Here is a 21,941-nt window from a genome sequence, read left to right on the forward strand (position 1 = left end):
CCTGCCTTGGCCTCCCAAAGTGCTGGGATTATAGGTGTGAGCCACTGTTCTCAGCTGCAGTACTACTATTTTGAATAGAAGGGTAAACCCCACAATCTCATTACTGGGTATATCCCCAAAGGAATATAAATCATTCTATCATAAAGACATATGCATGTGCATGTTCATTGCAGCATTCTTCATAATATCAAAGAGATGGAATCAACCCAACCCCCATCAATGATAGACTGGATAAAGAAAACGTTATACATATATACCATGGAATACTATGCAACCATAGAAAAGAATGAGATCATGTCCTTTGCAGGAACATAGATGGGGCTGGAGGCCACTATCCTAAACAGACTAATTCTGGAACAAAAAACCAAACACTGCATGTTCTCATTTATAAATGGGTGCTAAATGATGAGAACACATGGATGCATAGATAGGAACAGCAGACACTGGGGCCTACCTGAGGGTGCAGAGTGGGAAGAAAGAGAGGATCAGGAAAAATAACTAATAGGTACTAGGCTTAACACCTGGGTGACAAAATAATCTGTACAACAAACCCCTGTGGCATGAGTTTACCTGTATCACAAACCTACACATGTACCCCTGAACTTAAACGTTAAAAAAAAAGAAGAAGTGGTGAAAGCATCACTGTCTTCTTCCTGGTTAGGGCTAGGGAGCCTGGTTTTTTTGGACCACACTCACTTGGAGTGGAGCTCCCATCAGCTGCTCCAGGGCATGGGAGGGAAGGGGTGGATTGGGGTGCAAATGGCATAGCTTCTCCATGTTTTAATTGAGATTTAGTATATTTTCTTGAATAAGTGTTTATTCATTTGCTCAATGCCTATAGGAACTTTCCAGATAGTTTCTAGTGGTTGTTTTAAATAATTTTCCCCAGTTTTCCCCTGTTCACACTTCCATTCTGAAAGTGGAACCTTTAGATCTTACCTTGAGGGCTGAGGACACTGAAGGCTTTTAAGTAAAGTGGTGAAAAGTGGTTTTAAATGACCACTTTGGATGTAATTTTCAGAAGTAGAGAGGACAAAGCTGGTGCAGAAATAACTTGTAGGATATTACTGAGAATTTCCAGTAGTCAATGTTGATGGCTCAGATTAAGATAGCAACTATGGGGAACTAGAAAGATGAACCAGTTCAACAGAGAATTGCTAAAACTTTGTAATGACAGTGAATGGCTGAGGAGTTCATGTGGGATAGGAAGATGTTCCCTGAGAGGGAGGCATAAAAATGATTCCCAGTTAGAGCCCTGCAGTCGTTAAGGTACAGATCCTGCTACAGGTCCTGATTTTGCATGTCTGGTAAGCTCCTGGGGTGATGCTGTCCTTCTGTTCCTCTGCCCTCTGTTTGCATGAGTAGCAAGGCTGTAGTTGCTCTTATTTAATCAACTGGAGACGGTGCTATAAATTGAATTGTCACTTGTCTGTTTCCCCTACTAAAGGGTAGAGATTGTATCTTATTCCTTGTTTTCTTTTGAGTACTTAGAAATGTGGATGAACCATTCAAAGTGTTTGATGTATAAAAATTTGTTGAATGATTTAATGACTGTTGAAAGGAAACACGGGAAGAGGAAAAGGTATGTGGAAGGAAAGGAGTAGTATTGTGGGTATGTTGCCTGTGAAATGCCTGTGGGACACGCAGGTGGAAAATAGATACTACCTATCTTGAGTTCAGAAAAGAGATTTGGGCAAAAGTTGTAGATTTGAAAGTCATAAGAGACAGTAAAAGGAAGGCAAGGGATGGCCTGAGATTATTCTGGGAAAATGTGTAGAGGAAAGGAAAAAAAATCAAAACAAAAACAAAAACCACCCATCAGCTAGAACTGCTATTCCTCCAGAACATTTATTTTTGACATCTCTCATTACTATGTTCATATTTCACAGCTGTTGAATCTTTTGTGAGAGTGAAACTTAGCTAAATTTTTGTTACAGGTGAAAGAACTCTTTTCTTCTTTGGGAGTCGAGTGTAACGTCTTGGAACTTGATCAAGTTGGTAAGTAGACCAGTTACTACACGGTGTTGTTTATAATAAATGCCAACAAGATTGACTGCTTTCCATTTACTTTGTTCGATTCAGATTACTCTTGTCTTCGGGTTGAATGAGGCATTTTTGTCTACATTCAGCCATGCAGAAAATGAACCCTTATGTGGCAGATAAGTTGGTGTAGGTTTTTTATTTATACATTTTCCATATTTGAGGGAAGGGAGTGGGAGGAAGATATATAAGCTGCTCCCTTTGAAGTACTTGAGGCATTTCAGATGTATCTGCCAGCTCTCTAGCAGAATAGATTAAGCTGTAACAAACGAAAAGGATCCGCTCCCATTTCCTGGCTGTGTCATCCACCAGGGAGAGTGCATTAAGTTTTTAGCTTTATACTTTTGAATTCTTGGCATTCATACATCTAATATTAGTTGAGCATTTTACACATAAGGAGCTTTTCAGGGGTGAGGGCATGGTGATGAACTGAACAAGTTTGATTTCTGCCTTCATAGAACCTCACTGACTCATTTTAACCAAGTTGCCTTATTGAGTGAAATGCTCTTGAATCTTGGAGACTTTTCTAAAGGGCATACCAATAAGGTAGTCTTAAGTAGTCATGGACCAGTTTTATTTTTAGGGATGGAAGATAAATATTGGACTACGATCATAAACAGTTTTCAAATGTAATTGTAAGAAGTATTTTCTGAGTTATTGTTACAGCAGATTTTATCTTGATATTTGCTCTTTAAAGAGGCCTCTTGTCTGTTTGTCTTGGCATAGTCACTGAATAATATATCAAAATCTAATTTTGAAGAGTTTATCTTTGTCTTTATTCCTTATCTTTAAAGGAATAAGTAGATGTTTATTTTTTAAGATTTTCTTTAAAAGCATGGATGTTTTCCCCTCGAGTTATCATTTCATAAAGTTACATAACACACTGACCCGTTATGGGTATGTGCATGTGAACATTTGAGTGTTGTAACACTTTAGTTGAACTCACAAAGATTTGGAACTCTTTTCAGTGTTTTTATGTATAGCTTTTTTCTTCTTTAGATGATGGGGCCAAGGTTCAAGAAGTGCTGTCAGAAATCACTAATCAGAAAACTGTGCCCAATGTTTTTGTGAATAAAGTGCATGTAGGTGGATGTGACCAAACTTTCCAGGTAATAATAGTATTATATGTTCTTCAATGCTGTTTGTTCACATTTTTAAAAAGTATTTAAAGGAGGAGAAAATGGTTTTTAGGAGTCCACTCATCTTTTGGAAGTTATGAAATGAAGCGTATAGGATAATTATCAGTCAGATAATATTGATTGCTTTAAGGGAAATTAGCTTTTCTACCAGCCTGAACTTCAGAAGCTAGGATTTTTGTGTGAGGGCACCAGGACAAACCACCCTGGAGACATCCCAGGTCTTTTCCTCCTGATGGGGAGAGATAGCATTACTGTTTGTCCAGTAAAAAGAGGTCAACACTGACATTCTTGTCTAGGGCAATTAGAATTCCTGTTAAGACTGCCAACTTTGTGGTGGTTTCCAAAGGCCTATGGCTTTTGATATTTTGATTCCTAGAATGCTACAAATGAATAGGAGTTGTTAGGTAAGCAGGGATAGATAAAAATTGATGTTTATTAAATAAGGTCCTTATTTTATAATTATTCACTTTTATTAAAATTCTACTCTGTCATATCCTTTATATGTGTATACAATATGAGTAATCAGTGATTGATTAAATAGTTGTATTTGAGGCTTTAATTAAGAATTATATTTTTGTGGAGAAAAACAATTGTCTACGTTGTGTGTTAATCTATGATCAGCATCCTTATGCAGTAACAATCTGCTTTATTAGTCCTAGAATTTATAACCTAGTGCACATAGTGGTTAAGTCCTGTAATTATAGCCACTAAACGCCTTCTGAAGTGCTTGTCTTGCCAATCCTAATTTGGAAAATAATGTCCAAGAATAAATCTATAGATGCAGAGAGAGCAATTCTATTATTTCAAGACAGAAAGATATTTTTTGGATGGCAGATCCTGAGGAGGTGGATTTCCCTAAGGGTACCTAAAAGTAAGGAGGCCAGAGGGGCCCTTTTTAGAATGTCCCCAAAACCTTCTTGGGCACCCATTCTTCATGGGAACACATGGCATCTGGTGAATCCACGTAGTTATGAAGCATCTGTTTAGGAACGGCTAGTCTGATCATGGTGTTTGTCTAAAGCCAAGGTAATGGGAGTGAGCAACTGACGTGGCATAGAGAAAACTGTTGCTAATCACACATCGAACCTCTAACATCATCTAAGCTACTGATCACAAGGAGGGCCAAATGAGCAAGAGGATACGGCCCAGGGCCAGCCTCATGACTGTTGCTGAAAGAAAATGCGAGATGTTGGTGTTGTATAGAAAGCTCACCAGTGTAACTACGAAGGTTAGATCAATTTATGAGAAGCTATGACAAAATTTGCTGATAATGCATAAGAATTGTTCTCAAAATGAAGACTAGCACAAGTGAGTAAGGATCTTAAAAAATGATACTTGGCTATTCCACTGCATTTGACTATAACATTTTGATAATTAGACCAAGGAAAACGACCTCATTTTACATCGATACAGAGCCACAGCCTTCTAGGTTATTTGACACAGGCCTAGCTGTCAGGTGTCAGAAAGGACAAAAACATACGTACTTTGGTATAAGTTTTAACTAGTTGGACCCTATTTTTAAATAGCATCCAGATAAATTTACAGTTCTAACTTAGATTAATTATAGATTGTTCCTAAGATTTTTATAAAAGAAATCCATACTAGTTAAACATAGGGTATACATAAACAGCTGTAAAACTTTAAATTCTGCAGTGCTCTTTCTCCTGTAATTAAACCATAGGCATATCAGAGTGGTTTGTTACAGAAGCTCCTTCAGGAAGATTCAGCATATGATTATGATCTCATCATTGTTGGTGGTGGTTCTGGCGGCCTTTCATGTGCGAAGGTATGAACGTAGAAATGAAACTCGTAGACAATCTTCCTGATGATTGCCATAGTCATTTTTTCTGCTACTTAAAAAATTACTGTTACAGTTTAAGCTTTTGTTGTAATAGCTGGTATAATTCAGGTAAAAGATTGTGTGTCACACAAAAACAGTTTTTTAGGGAAGACAAAAATTGAGGGAGTGTCAGGAAAGTGACAAGATCTTTATACGTAATTTTTGTTGTTGTTTGTTTGTTTGTAGGAAGCTGCCATTTTGGGAAAGAAAGTTATGGTGCTAGACTTTGTTGTCCCGTCACCTCAGGGCACATCCTGGGGTAAGCTGTTTTTCTCTGTTGTTCCTCTCTGCTCTTTACATATGTTGCTTGCTTTATGTAATCTCATTTAATCCTCACAACAATCTCAAGAGGTATAACTCGCCTGTTTCTTGGATAAGAAAACAGGCAAGTCTAGGCCTGGCCCAGAGTCTCATGCCTGTAATCCCAGCACTTTGAGAGGCCCAGGAGTTCCAGACTAGCCTGGAAATATAGTGAGACCTTGTCTCTATTCAAAAAAATAAAAAATTTTAAAAAAAAATTAAAAAAAAGAAACTGAGTCTTAGTGAGGATATAGTTAACAAGCAGTGATGTTGGAAAGATAATATAAACATTAGTAAGGAAGATTTTACAAAAAGAAAAAAAGATTCCGTGACCCCAGTATTTCAGCACTTCTGCCATAGTATTTTTTTGCATGCATGTCACATAGTTGAGGTCACAGTGTATATACTGTGTCGTGATCACATAAGTTTGCCAGAAACATTTTTCTTTGTTTCTGTGTCGATTTCATAATTGACTATATTAGCTGCACAATAGCTGATGGAGTGAGTGTATATAATAATTAAAGTTTAGCTTAACGAGACCAGTGACCAGCTCTATGACTGCTGTCTACTGTAGACTAGAGCACTCACCTTTCCATGTTGTTTTTCCACAGTGAAAAGAGCACATAGATTTTGTGCTGGATGTTTTCCATTTATTCTTTAAATGCATTCCCCCTCTGCCTCTGCCCTGCTCTACACCCCATAAGACTGATCTGTTGGCAGCCTTGCCCTCTGGCTTCTGAGGCAGCTTGGCCACTTTGGAGTAATGGAAAGAGGGCAGAGGGAGAGTGGAGTTGGGATTTTACTCCCCTGGCTTCTTCCCTGCTGGGTCCCTGCATCTTCCTGTGGAAGGCCACCCCCTCCATTGGATGGCCGACTCCCTCTGGGTGGTGGCAGTCAGTCTCCTTGCCCCTTCACATGGGGCTGCCAGTGGTACCCTGCTGTCACTAGTTTAGGGAACTATTCTATCCCTTTTTGCTCTTCCTGCTTACACCTTTGTGATAATTTCTCTGTTAATCCTTCAGTTACCCAATTCGAGTGTGTCTTCTCTTTTCTGCTAGAAAAAATTTTCTGGCAGATTTTTTCACATAAAGTGTGAAAATCAATTTTTAAAATTCAAACTTACTCAGAAGGTTATAGCCTAGAATTTTATATACAAAAGCTAATCTACCTTGATTTTTCTCATAATGTTCTTGTGGTGTGTGTACACTTGTTTTTTGTCCCTCAACCTGGCCTCTTTCCTTTATTTCTCCTCCCTTTCTCCCTTTCTTGTCCAGAAATAATCCTACTTACCTGGCATACCAGAAGACACTGTAGTCAGAGAGAATCTGAGACCTGCCCTGCAAAGGGGAACTCCGTTTTGCATAATCCATTTTTTGTTGTTAAGGACTCAGAGTAAATGTGACCAGGAAGCTTGCAGTTGAAGACGTGACTCCAAGGAGTCAGAGTTATGGAGAGTACAGGGCTGGTGTAGTACATATCTGATTAATCTTATATCATTCTGATCTCTGTGGATCAGACTGAAGTGAAAGTTTTGAACTCTGTGCCCAGAAAACTTCTCACGTGCACATCTTTTTTACTCATCCTTGGGTCTCTTCTGTGGATCTGTGGTCGGAAAATTTGGGTTAATCCCTTGTGTCTTATTTTGGGGTAGGGTATCATCCCCCCTACCATTGAGCTTGTCATTTCCACATGTTTTAATATAATATGACTGCAGATGTGTGAAACTAGACACACAAAGAAGCATTAATACTTATTTTCTTTCTCAGGTCTTGGTGGCACTTGTGTAAATGTAGGTTGTATTCCTAAGAAATTGATGCATCAGGCTGCCCTTTTGGGGCAGGCATTGTGTGACTCGAGGAAATTTGGCTGGGAGTATAATCAACAAGGTGAGTAATGGTATATAAAGTATAGATTGAGAGAAAAGAAAAAATGAGTTTTTTAGATAAAGACTTGGTATTCATATTTTTATAGTTGAGTTTGTAATTCATTTAATGAACATTCATTAGGAAGCCACTGTGTCAGCCAGGCATAGAGGATGCAAAAGGGCCTGCTCTTGTGAACCTCACCACCTAGAGAGGGAATTGTCTCAGCTGCAGCAATCCCACCCTCTTAGCAGAATGTAAAAGATTAAATAATCGCCATTTTCAGATTTCTTTGAAGTATAAGAAAAATAGAATAGCAAAGGTTATTGTTTGAATTATATCTGTTATTATAACATTTTTTCTCAATGGTTATATATATCTTTGGTTAATGAAAAGTGGAAAAGAAATTCATCCAGTAAACATGTATTGGCCAAGCTCTGAGGATACGGATGTGAGGAAGACAGAGCTGCCTGCAAGCAGCACATAGTCCATGGGAGAGAGACAAGGAGATCCATTCAGTGCACTCAAATTAGCCGTGCTGTTTTCAGTATTGGCTCCATGTAGCCTTGAGGGTGGTGGGGGAGTGTCAGGGAAAGCTCTTCAGACAATGTGACCCTTGAGCTGCATCGGCAAGGTCACAGAGGAGTAGGACCTTTAACACCGGAAGCAGTTTGATGAACGCTATGGAGATGTGAGGAAGCATGGTGTTTTGGGGGGTTAGTAGCAGCTGGAGTGAAGAGTAGGTGAAGGGAGTTGAAGCAGGAGAGGAGCATGAGCCACGGCTATGATTCCAGGTCCCGCTGTCAAGCTAAGTAGCAAGCAGAAAAAAGCTCCCTAAAGAAAATGATGCTTATTTGGGAATTGGGCACTGCAGCTGGAATATGTGTGCCATAGTAAACTATGTGCATGTTCAGGGACATAAAGGAAGACAAGGGTTTCCTACGCAAAAATGAGGAGGATGATATGATTGTTTTGAAATGATTATCATTGGCTACAAGGATCAATAACTAGGGTGACTCAAGTCCGAGGTTGGACAGGCAGTTGCTGGGCAGGTGTCCTGGAAGATGTATTTTTATGTAAGGTTGTGATGGCCTTTGGTCAAGTTTGTGGTTTTTGTAGTCTTTGTGATGATTTCGTTATCAGGCATAGAAACCAGAAAACCCTTTCTTCATGGCCTTCCCCAGCTCTGTTTGTCAGAGAGTTGGTTTTTTTTTACACAAGTTCCTCCATTTTGATTCTGACAACTTTCACACCTTTGATGGCACTGAGGAACTTAGAAAAGAGAGGAAAGGATAGGAAAGTGGGGGCAAGAAATGACAGAGGGTTGAGCAAAGACTGAAGTCAGGTTGGAGGGTAGTTGAAGGCATAAAATTGACCAGATGTGGTGGCCAGTTGGATGTAGACTTGGCTGTGTATCAGAAAGTCTTGTGGACTTTCAGAAAAATTACAAACCACTTGTCTCTTTCTGTAGAGATTTTGATCTGGTAGATGTGGGCAGTGAATGTGCACATTTAAAGCATCATAGATGATCCTGGTTCTGACCATAGCCAGGTAATTATGACAGGGCATCCAGGTCATGGTAGGATATGGAGTGAGGGAGAGGAAAGAATGCAGGAAGAGAGACTAGGGGGAAATGGAATACCGTTCACTGAGATAGGAAACACAGGCAGCTTTTGTTTATTGGCAGGGTGGGGTTGAGTTCAGGATAATGGGTTGATGCTGGACACATTTCTCCAGTCAACTCAATGGAGAGCTTTAGGTCAAGCTAGGATCAGCTGGTTGTAGATAAAGTGAGGCCTTCCTACTTGGCAGTGTAATTTTGGGGTAGTTTTATTCACTTTCAAGAATCCTTCTTCTGGTTAGGCATAGTGACTCACACCTATAATCCCAGCACTTTGGGAGACTGAGATAAGAGGATTATTCAAGCCCAGGAGATTGAGACCAGCCTGGGCAACATAGTGAGACTCTGTCTCTACAAAAAATAGAAAAATCATCCAGGCATGGTGGCATACACCTGTAGTCCCATCTACCTGGGAGGCTGACGTAAGAGGATAGCTTGAGTCCAAGGAGGTCAAGGCTACAGTGAGCTCTGATTGTACCACTGCACTCCAGCCTGGGCAACAGAATGAGACCTTGTCTCGAAAAAGAAAAAATATTTCTTTTCCCTAAATCCTTCATCTTACTTGGACACTGTACTTCAGGTGCCTTGGGAACATCCTGGTAGAGTTTGCTGTATGGGGAGGATTTGTTCCCAAAAGAGAGCTAGGCAAGAACTGAGTGTGAGAGGTACAACACATGGGGGATTGGGGAAGATGAAAAGCATAGAAAACAGAGACGGAACGCTGAGATATTTTAATACCTATAGTAACTGGGTGAGGAAGAGGAGGAAAACCAAGAGAGTTGAATCACAGAAGCCAAGAGGGGTTTGGCTTAAGGGCATGATTGGGGCCTTAGGTAGTCTAAAAAGAGCGCTAACTGAATCAATTGCTGCAGAAAGGCTAAATGGAGTGGGATTTGAATTATGCACATTTTGACTTGGCAGGTACTTATGAAATCTTTTTAAAATAAATACAGTGTTTTAAAAATAACTGAGTCCAAGAGGGGAGAAGCTCCTAAAACTTCACTGGTAGGGAAGAGGCTGTAAAGGGTGAACCACAGCACTCACTCTGTGTTGGAGACACAGCAGGCAGAGGTGGCTTGTGTGGGTGACATCAAACCTGTGTGGTCTGTGCCAGCTGGGGACCTTTCTATGTGTTACTTGTCTATTCTTCATTGTCTTACAGTCTCAGAGAAGAGATAGCAGGATGTCTGTACACATTGCTTTGCTGCACTCCCTGCCCCTGTGGGGTCAATTGATGTTAATTCTGTTCTAAGTGCTGAATATTTCTAAATACTTTCTAATTTCCTTGAATGGGTAAAATCTTATAATTAGCTTCCTCAAAGTTCCCCCTATACAAAATGCTTTCTTTTTTCTTTTTTCTTTTTTTTTTTTTTTGAGATAGAGGAGTTTCACTATGTTGTCCAAGCTAGAGTACAGTGGTATGATCTCAGCTCACTGCGTTCCTCTACCTCCCGCATTCAAGCGATTCTCCTGCCTCAGCCTCCCGAGTAGCTGTGATTACAGGTGCACACCACTGCACCCGACTGATTTTTATATTTTTAGTGGAGATGGGGTTTCACCATATTGGCCAGGCTGGTCTTGAACTTCTGACCTCAGGTGATCTGCCCACCTCGGCCTCCCAAAGTGCTGGGATTGCAGACATGAGCCACCGTGCCTGGCCAAAATGCTTTCTAAGTCAGCTTTGGGGGGTTGACTAAGAAATATTTAGCTCGCCAACACATGGTGTATTTAGGTATAGACTCAATAAAGGGCCAAGGGAAGTCAACAGATTCTGAGCAGCAAAAGAGAGGAAGTCAAAGGATGCCAAAATTGTGTTCTGGGAGGATGTTCTAGATACTTACGTTCTTGATATTGATAAAGAAATATAGGCTAGGCTGGACACAGTGACTCACGCCTGTAATCTGAGCACTTTGGGAGACTGAGGTGGGCAGATCACCTGAGGTCAGGAGTGTGAGACCAGCCTAGCCAACATGGTAAAACCCGTCTCTACTAAAAATACAAAAATTAGCTGGTCGTGGTAATGCGTGCCCATAATCCCAGCTGCTCAGGAGGCAGAAGAATCACTTGAACCAGAGAGGCAGAGGTTACAGTGACCCGAGATTGCACCACTGCACTGTGACCTGAGCGACAGAGGGAGACCTTGCCTCAAAAACCAAAAAAAAAGAGGCGAGGGGCCGGACGCGGTGGTTTATGCCTGTAATCCGAGCACTTTGGGAGACCGAGGCAGGCAGATCACGAGGTCAGGAGATCGAGACCATCCTGGCTAACACGATGAAACCCTGTCTCTACTAAAAATACAAAAAATTAGCCAGGCATGGTGGCATGCGCCTGTCGTCCCAGCTACTCGGGAGGCTGAGGCAAGAGAATCGCTTCAACTCGGGAGGTGGAGGTTGCAGTGAGCCAAGATCATGCCACTGCTCTCCAGCCTGGGTGACAGAGCGAGACTCCATCTCAAAAAAAAAAAAAAAAAGAAAGAGAGAGAGAGAGAAATATAGGTTAAAATAAGTTTAAAATGTATAGATAATTTCCAGATTAGAAACTGAATGAACTTTCAAGTAAAAGTTTAAAAAGAAGGGAAAGTATACAAAGAGAAGGTAGAAAAGAAAAAATAGAAAGGGAAACAACATGAAACTACAAGTTAAAACAAACAAACAAAAATAGCAACAGAAAATAAGATACCTTACATAAGAGTAGTCATATTACTTATTAGGATAAAGCCGAATGAGTCAGATTTTTGGGTTAGTAGATGGCAAAATTCTTCCATATGCTATGTTTAAGACAAATACCTAAAGCCAAAAGAAATAATTGTTGAAAATATGGAAATTTTATATTTTAAGTAGAAAAGAATTTCCTATTTAAAATTTTAGATGGGAAATTTTTAAACAGGAAACAATATACCAGGAAAATGTAAATAATACCAGTGGTAGTTAGTATCAGATAGGTAGAATATAAACAAAAAGTAAGCAAACAGAAAAACTCAGAAATTAATATTAGCTCCCTTCCCAAATAGAACTGATAAACAAAACCAAGGGTATATTTGAAAATACAAATAAAATAGGCAAATGTTTGGCAAATCCAATTAAGGAAATAAGGGGAGAAGCTCATACAGATATGCAGCATCAGACATGAGAAAAGAAGTATAACTACACGTGGGGAGAGATGCCACAAATTGAGTATAAAAATTAGTGGTCATAATGTTAAATATCTTGATGAAAAGGAATATCTTCTACAAAAATATAAATGACCAGAATTGACTTGAATGATCAAAGAAAAAACATTGTGTAAGAATAACCCAGTCCCCAAAAGGTACCATTAGCATTACAGGTAAATTTTTCTGAATCTGCAAGTAACAGACACTTCCTCTATAATTTAAACCAGGGGTGTCCAATCTTTTGACTTCCCTGGGCCACATTGGAAGAAGAATTGTCTTGGGCCACACACAAAATACACTAACAATAGCTGATGAACTAAAAAAAAAAAAAAATCTCAAAAGAAACCTCATGTTTTAAGAAAATTTACAAATTTGTGTTGGTCTACATTCGAAGCCATCCTGGGCCTCCTGCAGCCTGTGGGCCACAGGTTGGACAAGTTTGATTCACACTGTTCTAGGAAAGCTAGACTTAGAAAAGCCACCTTTTTTTGGATGCTGAAATAACTATAATACAGAAAGATAGTCTAAAAATAGAAAACTATACCCTGTAGAGGTGCCAAAACTCTAGGACAAGCATTGGTAAATCTCTGGTAGTGTCTCGAAGGAACAAACATGACTGGGTAGGGCTCGCCATGGGGTGCAGGACGGGGATCAGCCTAGGATAGCACAGCAGGAGTGCACAGAATCAGCATGAAGGCCAGGATTTCAGCTCTGAGGGCGTTTCAAACAAATCTCATACCCATTCCTGCTTTAGAAAACAAAGAGATACCTCTTCTCATGGTGAAGAGTCAGAAGCAAATACTTAAGGGAGAAGAACTTGGGGTATTTGAATTAAGTCAAGAATCGACATTCACTACTGATATCTGCACTGTTTAGAGCTTTGGATTAGTGTGGAAAAGGAGTAATAAAAAGATATTTTAAATATATAATATGAGTTATGTTGTACATTATATACAACATATGTAGAATATATAAGAGATGAAACAAGAAATATTAGAACTAATGAGTTAAGTTGATTGCTTTTGTGAGACTGTGGCAGGAAGATTGCTTGAGATGAGGAGTTCGAGACTAGCCTGGGCAACATAGTGAGACCCCTTCTTTACAAAAATAAAAAACAGAAAAATTAGCTGGGCATGGTGGCTCATGCCTGTAGTCCCAGCTACTTGAGAGGCTGAGGCAGAAGGATTGCTTGGACCTGGGAGGTCAAGGCTGTAGTGAGCCAAGACCATGCATGCCATGGCACTCCAGCTTGGTCAACAGAGTGAGACCCTGTCTCTTAAAATATGTGTGTGTGTGTGTGTATGCTTATGTGTATACAGGTATATATACATGTGTATGTGTATATATATATGTGTGTGATGTGTATAATATACATATATACACATACTCACATGTATAATGGAAAATTGTAAGAAAAAAGGAAAATAACTTGAAATAAATTCAACCAGGAATATACAGGATATATAAGGAAAGAATATAAAGGCATAATAACAAATTTACTATGATTTTAGAGAGGATGTCTCAATATTGTTAAGACAGTATCTTAAAAATTATTTGTAAATTTTATATAAGTCCAGTAAGATCTCCATGAGACTTTTTTTTTTTGTTTTTGGAGATTGGCTGATTATTTTAAAATTTGTATTGAAAAATACATATGTGAAAATAGCTAAGCAACCTTTGAGAAAGTATAGAGGGTGACCTTTCTCAGTATTTAAAAATGTTATACTGTTGCAGGACTAAACACATCAATAAAACAGTAGAACAGGTGGTTTCAAAGTGCCAGTTCATCGATTTGGCATATCAAAAACTCCAGGAGGAGCTTTTTAGCTGTACAGGTTCTGGGGTCCCACTCCTGATTCCATAGTTTCTGGCAGGTCCTGGGATTTGTATAGGTGAACACGATTCCCATTATGATGTGAGCTGTATTTGAGAGCCTCTAATCTAAGATGCCTTTTGCAACAAGAACAAGAAACAAGGACACATGAACTGTTAGTTGAGCTGACAAGATTCTTAGGATAAATAGTTTAAGGTTTGGAAGAAAAGCTTTTCTGGGGGATGGGGAGGAAGTATCTTTAGGATGTGAGGATATGTGCCATTGTGGCGACGTGGTCACCACTGGGACAGGTTTGGGAATTGTAACCAACATCACAGGGTGTGGGAGGATAAGGTAATGTAGTAACAAAAACGACTATTCTGGGTTACAGAATTTTAGGAGACTGTGGTACACTGGCATTATAGAAAGGGCTGTGTGTGTTGACATTGGCTAAGCCTCTCTGTGCACTGACTGTCTCCTCCAGTCATCTCCCTTTCCTGCATGGTAACATCCCATGTCCCTGGATCAGTAGGGGGACATTTCTTGACAGTGGTAGATGGGGTAAGTTTCCAGATGTGACCCTTGACCTCAGGTTGTTGGTTTGTCTTCGGGGATCTCATCCAGTTATGATGAAAGCCCTGGCTGGGCTGACCCCTGCATCTTATAAACATAGAGCTGCACAGGGTGACCTTCAGGATCTGGCATCTTTAGACAAGGTGAACACTATGCGGTAAATCCCACCTAGAAGATACAGGGATGACGTGGAATTATAACACCCGAATCCTGCCTCACCTTCCAAAGGAATGGGTAAACACTGTAATATAGACAGTTGGCAGTGGTGAGCGTAAACCATATTTGTTGTAAAGACATGTAAGATATTCACTGTCGTGAAACCACTGCCCTGTGAACCAAATGAGAGTGGAACCACACCAGTCTGTTGAGGTGAGTGTACCAAGCTCACTGACTTGAAGCCTTCTTCCCATCCAAGGGCCAAGTAAAGTAGGTCCCATGGAGTGGGAAAGGGTTCTAGGAGGTGCCACCGAGGAGAGGTGAGCCTCCTGCCTTACGTCATGGCAGGCATTACCACATGAGGGCCAGTTTCCCCATTCTCTCCTCTGTGGACTTTTCCCCAGGTTTCTTCTTTTCAGAACTCTGCTTTTTGCACGTTCTTGGTAATATAAAATAGGAAGAGTATAAACTATGACTGGCATACAAAATATTTAAGTTACTAATTTATCTTTTCTACTTCTTGATTTTTAAAGCACTGTTAGTATGGCTCACGTGTAGTTATATATAATTTACCATTAAAGGTAAAATTCACCTAACATCTTCACCCTGATTATTTCTTCTTAGTGAAGCACAACTGGGAGACGATGACAAAAGCGATTCAGAACCACATCAGCTCTCTAAACTGGGGCTACAGGTTGTCTCTGAGGGAAAAGGCTGTGGCCTATGTCAATTCCTATGGAGAATTTGTTGAACATCATAAAATAAAGGTACTGTTTATATTTTATTTTTAAAATTTTTTTTAAATTATGCTTTAAGTTCTAGGGTACATGTGCACAACATGCAGATTTGTTACATATGTATACATGTGCCATGTTGGTGTGCTGCACCCATTAACTTGTCATTTATATTAGGTATATCTCCTAATGCTATCCCTCCCCCCTTCCCCCATCCCATGACAGGCCCCAGTGTGTGATGTTCCTCACCCTGTGTCCAAGTGTTCTCATGGTTCAATTCTCACCTATGAGTGAGAATATGCAGTGTTTGGTTTTTTGTCCTTGCAATAGTTTGCTGAGAATGATGGTTTCCAGCTTCATCCATGTCCCTGCAAAGGACATGAACTCATCCTTTTTTATGGCTGCATAGTATTCCATAGTGTATATGTGCCACATTTTCTTAATCCAGTCTATCATTGATGGACATTTGGGTTGGTTCCAAGTCTTTGCTGTCGTGAGTAGGACTGCAATAAACATACATGTGCATGTGTCTTTATAGTAACATGATTTATAATCCTTTGGGTATATACCCAGTAATGGGATCGCTGGGTCAAATGGTATTTCTAGTTCTAGATCAAATAAAGATATTGCTTGAGTTTCTTGTCTTGTTCATCTCCTTTCTTTACAGTTTGTAGTTGCCTTGAACTAAAATTTCATGTTGCATGTTAAGGAGTGTAACAGGCGTGCACACACACACACACGGCCATGCATGTGTGTGTGTGTTTCTCCCCCATTGTTTGTTGATTCTACATGTTTGGTTAACTTGAAGAAATTGTGTTTTAAAGAACTCTTAATTTAAAATTATTTGCCTTTGATTTTATTGCCGTCTTAAAAGAGAACATGTTTAAACTAAGCAGTTCAAAGTTTAAAAGACTAAAAAGATCAAAATTTTATTAGTGGAATCCTGCCTAAAAATGAAACCTTAACTAGAACTCCAATATTATATTATTCATAAAAGCATTGATAAAAGTAGCATTAGAATTAGTGTATTTTATACTTTTATCTTTGTAATATGTATATATTATTAGATTAATACATATGGAAAATGAGATCATTTTGAGGAACACAAACAGTTTACACTGGAATTATGACAGACAATCAGATATTGTCCTCATCTAGTTTATTTTTGTACTTTGTTAGCACAGTGTGAGATAATCTTCATAAGATTTTAGATTATTTTGTATTCAGTTGTTATCTCAGAAACGTGTGAGGTATGGTCCATTTAAAGCTACCCTTCAGTGCTTATTTTCAGTATTTTATTTAAATTTTTTAATTTAACAGGAAATTGGGAGCATAACATAGTAAATATCAAAATATTCAATTCCTAGGTTTAACGATTGTTATCATTTGCCGTATAATCTATATTTTGGATGATGTGTTTTAGTCAGTTAAAAATAATAATAAGATAAAGCCAGCCTTTAAAACCTTATATGGGCCAATTTGAATTATGTTATTTACATGAAACACAGCAGAAATGCATGTTTTATTTCTCAAATTGCCTGGCACAGATGGTTGAATAAGCCCCAACCAAGCCTGCCTATTGTGTGGCTCCTTGTTTACTGATGCTAACACATCCCCAGTCTGCAGACAAGAAACTCCAGAGTCTCCCTTTCACCCCAGAGCCTGTACTTCCTTGTCTGTTTCAGAGCCCTTCTAAGCAAGGCTCTTTTTCCAGGCTCTGTTCTCCATCCTACTCAAGGTGCCAACACACTTCTTTAAATACCTTCATTAGTATTTGAATGTTTTTGTGTTTTTTGGTGTTTTTTTTTGTTTGTTTGTTTGTTTTTTGAGACAGTCTTGCTCTGTTACCCAGGATGGAGTGCAGTGGCGTGATCTTGGTTCACTGCAACCTCCGGCTCCCAGGTTCAAGTAATTCTCCCACCGCAGCCTCCCAAATATTTGGGATTGCAGGCGCATACCACCATGCCCAGCTAATTTTTGTATTTTTTAAGTAGAGATGGGGGTGTCACCATGTTGGCCAGGCTGGTCTCGAACTCTTGACCTTGTGATCTGCCCACCTCGGCCTCCGAAAGTATTTGAATTTTTTTAAATGAAAATGTTTTTATGAATTATTTGTATAATTAAAAATTGTGAGCAACCTTTGTTGGTTCCCCATAGCCTAAGCTGTTAGGATGACATAAGGGCCCTCGCACTTGGCTCTAGTCTGTTTCATGTCACTTCTGACACGACTCTGCTCTCCAGTCTTCAAACACCAATTCCTTTTGGGCCCATGTGCTTTTGTGTGCACTATTCTGTCTTCCAGGTCTCCATTCCTCTCCTATCATTTCACTTTTCTTATCTCTGCTTGAAAATCTCTACTCCTTCTTTAATACATCCTTGATTGGCTTTCTAGTCCACTCCCCTACCCTCACCATGGGGCTTTGGTTAATATTTCATAAAGACTTCCGTTTTCTGTGCTTGTGCTTATCACATTACATTATTACTTTTTCACATGTCTGCTGTTCCTGTTGAATGAGAAGTTCCATGAGGGTAGTAACTATTTTGTCCAGGGTGTCTGGTATTCTGTAGTGTTTGCTGAGTAAGTGAAGTTTACTTCTCTTTTTTCAAGGCAACCAATAAAAAAGGACAGGAGACTTATTATACTGCTGCACAGTTTGTCATAGCAACGGGTGAAAGGCCACGATATTTAGGAATCCAAGGAGATAAAGAATACTGTATTACTAGGTAAGGTTAAATAGACCATTTTAACTTTACTGTTAATAAATTGAATTATGTTGACATGTTTCCAGTTTATTTACTTCCTGTCTTATTCCACAAAAGACTTCAATTAACAAATGAAAATATATACAGTGCAAGAAGCTAAATAACTAAAAGTAATGAAACAGAGAATATAAGGTCAGGTAAATAAGGCCAGTGGCAAAATTTATGTACAAAAATATGCCATATGTGTCTTGGTGATTGCTACAAGTAGCCTGAGAATTTCGTTCTAAACTTCTTACAGGCCAAAACAAAGAAGTAAATACAGTTAGCTCTAGGGTTTAGTGTTCTTATGATAAAAATGAACCAGCTGGGGAGGAGCAGTACCACTCTTCTTAACACTTAGATTTCATGGGAATTTTCCTTAGTGGTCAAACAGGACACGTATGCAATGACTTGCAAACTTTTTTGAGCCGACTTACACTAAGAAATACATTTTTTTGTTCAGGTAAATAAACACATACCCCTTCACATAGCATATACATACACCTCTGAAACAAACAGGTTTTTTTTTTTTATTACATATAATATAGTCTGATATTTTCTATAGTCTGATATTTTCTATACTATTTTATTTTATTTTTAAAAATCTTGCTTGTGGTCTGATTTTGAAAAAACTGAAGTATACTTCTTGTATACTTTCACAGCAGACTTTCCACAGCAGACTCAATGACAAATTTCAAAAGGCTGTTGCTTCATTCAAGCACTAAATTATAATTCAGTCATCACAAGACCATTATACATTGAAACATGAATAACTCATTTCATTCTTACTGCCTAGGTATTCTTTTTTTAATTTTTATTTTTCAGTGATGACCTTTTTTCTCTGCCTTACTGCCCTGGCAAAACATTAGTGGTGGGTGCCTCTTATGTCGCCCTGGAGTGTGCAGGGTTTCTGGCTGGCTTTGGCCTAGATGTCACAGTTATGGTACGCTCAATCCTTCTCCGTGGCTTCGACCAAGAAATGGCAGAAAAAGTGGGTTCCTACATGGAGCAGCATGGTGTGAAGTTCCTACGGAAATTCATACCTGTGATGGTAAGGCAGCATGGCATTTGCAATTTCTTTTCTCTAACTTTTCACTTTATCCCACCTTATTTCATTTCATTACATAAATTAGTCTGTATTCAAATAATGTTAAAACAGTGTTTCCACTCCCTAGTCTACAGAGCCAACCTCATTTGCCCCCTCGTATCCTCTTCTGATATAGGAGGTGTGCTTGCTCTTCTCAGAGGCTGAGTTCCCTCATCTCCCACTTTGTTTCACCTTTTCAAGGATGTTCCATCTTCAGTTAGTAGTTTTCTTTTTCCTTATTCTTATCACTGTTTCTCATCTTGAACAATTAAGCCTTCTCTTACCCTTCCTGCCCTTCTGGCTGGGTCCCTATTTTTCTTTCTCCTTTACAAAAAAACAACAATTCTGCATGCTACTTCTAATTTCTTGCCTCCATTTCACACTTACCTGACTGTCAGCTGCTTCCATCTCCATCACTTCTTTGAAACTGATTGTCAGGCTTTTAGCAAACTTCCTGTCATCAAATCCAGTGGTCATGTCTCTGTCCTTATCTTATTGGGCCTCTTGGCAGCATGCTCTGAAATTGGCCTTTCATTTGAAGCACCTTCCTTTCTGGCTTCTGTGGTCCCAGTCTATAATATTTTCCCATCTACATCTACTCAACCTACAGATTCCAGCACCCATTTGTTTTCCTCCCGGCCCCTCTTCACTTCTGTGCACTTGTATTACCCGGATGATCTTCTCTAGGCCCATAGTTTTAAACATCTAAATGCTAATGATTCTCATATTTATATCTCCTATTTAAGAGTCTCTCCTGAATCCCACACTCATTTATACTCCTGCCTACTGGAAATTGCTACTTGAATCTCTCATAAGCATTTCAAATTTAACAAGACAAAAATGAAACTAGATTTTTTACCTAAATATATTACAGGCGCGGTGGCTCACGCCTGTAATCCCAGCACTTTGGGAGGCCGAGACAGGCGGATCACAAGGTCAGGAGATCGAGACCATCCTGGCTAACACGGTGAAACCCCGTCTCCACTAAAATACAAAAATTTAGCCAGGCGTGGTAGCGGGCACCTGTAGTCCCAGCTACTTGAGAGGCTGAGGCAAGAGAATGGCGTGAACCCGGGAGGCGGAGCTTGCAGTGAGCGGAGATCGCGCCACTGCACTCCACCCTGGGTGACAGAGCGAGACCCCGTCTCAAAAAAAAAAAAAAAAACAAAAAAGATATATTATCCTGCTAATCTTTCTGGCCCACCTCAGTACTCAGTAAATTAACACAGTGTTTTAAGCCAGTATCTAGGAATACCCCTTAATTTCTCTTTTTTTGCTCCCTCCAATCTCAACTAATTCATCAATTCATTTCTACCTCCAAAATGTATCTGTGACAGTCCGCTTTTCTCTATTTCTGCCTTGTCCAGAAACCCTAACTATACTAACACCTATTATATGTACCACCACCAAACACACAAATGTGCACAAACATACCAGTGTACACCCTTTTGTGCATTTCTTTTTTGTCATATTTAGATAGCATCATTATACTCTTCATTCTTACTAGATTCAACAGTTGGAGAAAGGTTCACCTGGAAAGCTGAAAGTATTGGCTAAATCCACGGAAGGAACAGAAACAATTGAAGGAGTCTATAACACAGTGAGTTTTTATTTTATCATTACTAAGTTATTGAACATACTCTTAAATTAACAGAAATGAAACTTATGGGAAGATTATACCAGGATTAACTTTTTTTTTGACATTTTTAAATTCTTTGTAAGAGCATTATCAGAGAAGATAATTTGGCTGCTGACATTTGAATTTTCAGTAATACATGAGGAATATCATGGTAAAATATATGTGTATGCGACTGTACGTAAAATTTGGAAGCACATATATCCAGATGTTATTTGTGCTTACTTTTGGAGAATTAGATATTTTATACGTTTCTTAATTTGAATATTTTTGCAATAAATGTTGAATATATTTTTTAATGAAAAACAACAACAAAGCTATTTTTCTTTCTCAAAAACAAACAGTAGAAAATCTCCAAACAATGGGAAATAACCCATGGAATACTTTGGAGGCCAACAATTCTTTTGTAATTAGTTTATAGTTTTGACAGAAACTATACATTTATGTTTTTGTATACTTTTATGTAGATATTTTTTCAGTTAAAAAAATACAACCTAGAGAGCATCAACAAAGCCAGAAAACATGTAGCAAAACCAAAATCCAAAAATCAACCCTATTGAGGTTTTGATTAGGATTGGATTGGATATATAGGAAAATTTGGAAACACTTCTTTGCAATATTCAGTCTTCCCACCCATGAACATGGTATATCTATCCATTAATTTAGATCTTCTTTAATGATTCCCAGCAAAGTTAATACATTTCTCCTTAGGGTTCAAGAATATCTGTTAGATTTATTACTAGGTACTTATGTAATTTATATGTAGTTACAAATGGTGTTTTTATGAAAATGTCGCTATCTTTAACTGTTTCTAGTGTATAAAAATGCTGCTTATTTTTGTGCTTTGATTTAGTATTCAGTAATCTTGCTAAACTCTTACTGAAAAATTTATCCTTAGATTATTTCAGATTTCCTATGTACACATTTGTTTATTTGTGAATAATAAGTTTATTTCTTCCTTTTTACTGGTTTTCTCTTTTTTTCTTGTATAAATGCATTAGTTAGGACCTCCAGTACAGTCCTTACAAGAAATGGCAATAGCAAGCAGTCTTGTCTTATTTTCAACATCAAAAGAAAAGATGTTTCACTAAAAACCAATGTTTTCTGTAGGGTTTTGTTAATATGCTATTAATCAAGTTAAGGAACTCCTTTTCTGTTTTTTGTTTCCTAAGTGTCTTTTTTGTTTATGTTGTTTTGTATATTTTAAAAGGAATGGATGTTCAGTTATAACAGTGTTTCTTTTGCAG

The 21,941-nt window shown here is 38.8% G+C and overlaps 1 protein-coding gene across 17 annotated transcripts in view; it reads left to right on the forward strand.

Moving 5' to 3' along the window:
- TXNRD3 (thioredoxin reductase 3) overlaps window positions 1–21,941 on the forward strand; it is a 50,856-nt gene that overhangs the window by 8,343 nt on the left and 20,572 nt on the right. For 13 of the 17 annotated variants that reach the window (XR_012431605.1, XR_012431604.1, XR_012431601.1 and 10 more), the window contains exons 2-10: window positions 1,938–1,998; window positions 3,040–3,149; window positions 4,861–4,965; window positions 5,206–5,278; window positions 7,086–7,205; window positions 15,120–15,262; window positions 17,838–17,953; window positions 18,797–19,022; window positions 20,566–20,658. Coding sequence is in view for 10 of the 17 variants with exons in the window: in XM_045385567.3 (XP_045241502.2) it covers window positions 1,938–1,998; window positions 3,040–3,149; window positions 4,861–4,965; window positions 5,206–5,278; window positions 7,086–7,205; window positions 15,120–15,262; window positions 17,838–17,953; window positions 18,797–19,022; window positions 20,566–20,658 (1,047 nt within the window). In the remaining 7 variants the exon portion in view is untranslated. The remainder of the gene's footprint in view (window positions 1–1,937; window positions 1,999–3,039; window positions 3,150–4,860; window positions 4,966–5,205; window positions 5,279–7,085; window positions 7,206–15,119; window positions 15,263–17,837; window positions 17,954–18,796; window positions 19,023–20,565; window positions 20,659–21,941) is intronic. The other 4 variants (XM_074033233.1, XM_045385572.3, XM_074033230.1 and 1 more) reach the window with 1 other exon arrangement.

The sequence above is a fragment of the Macaca fascicularis genome, chromosome 2 (genome assembly GCF_037993035.2).
Source record: "Macaca fascicularis isolate 582-1 chromosome 2, T2T-MFA8v1.1".
Lineage (NCBI taxonomy): Eukaryota > Metazoa > Chordata > Mammalia > Primates > Cercopithecidae > Macaca > Macaca fascicularis.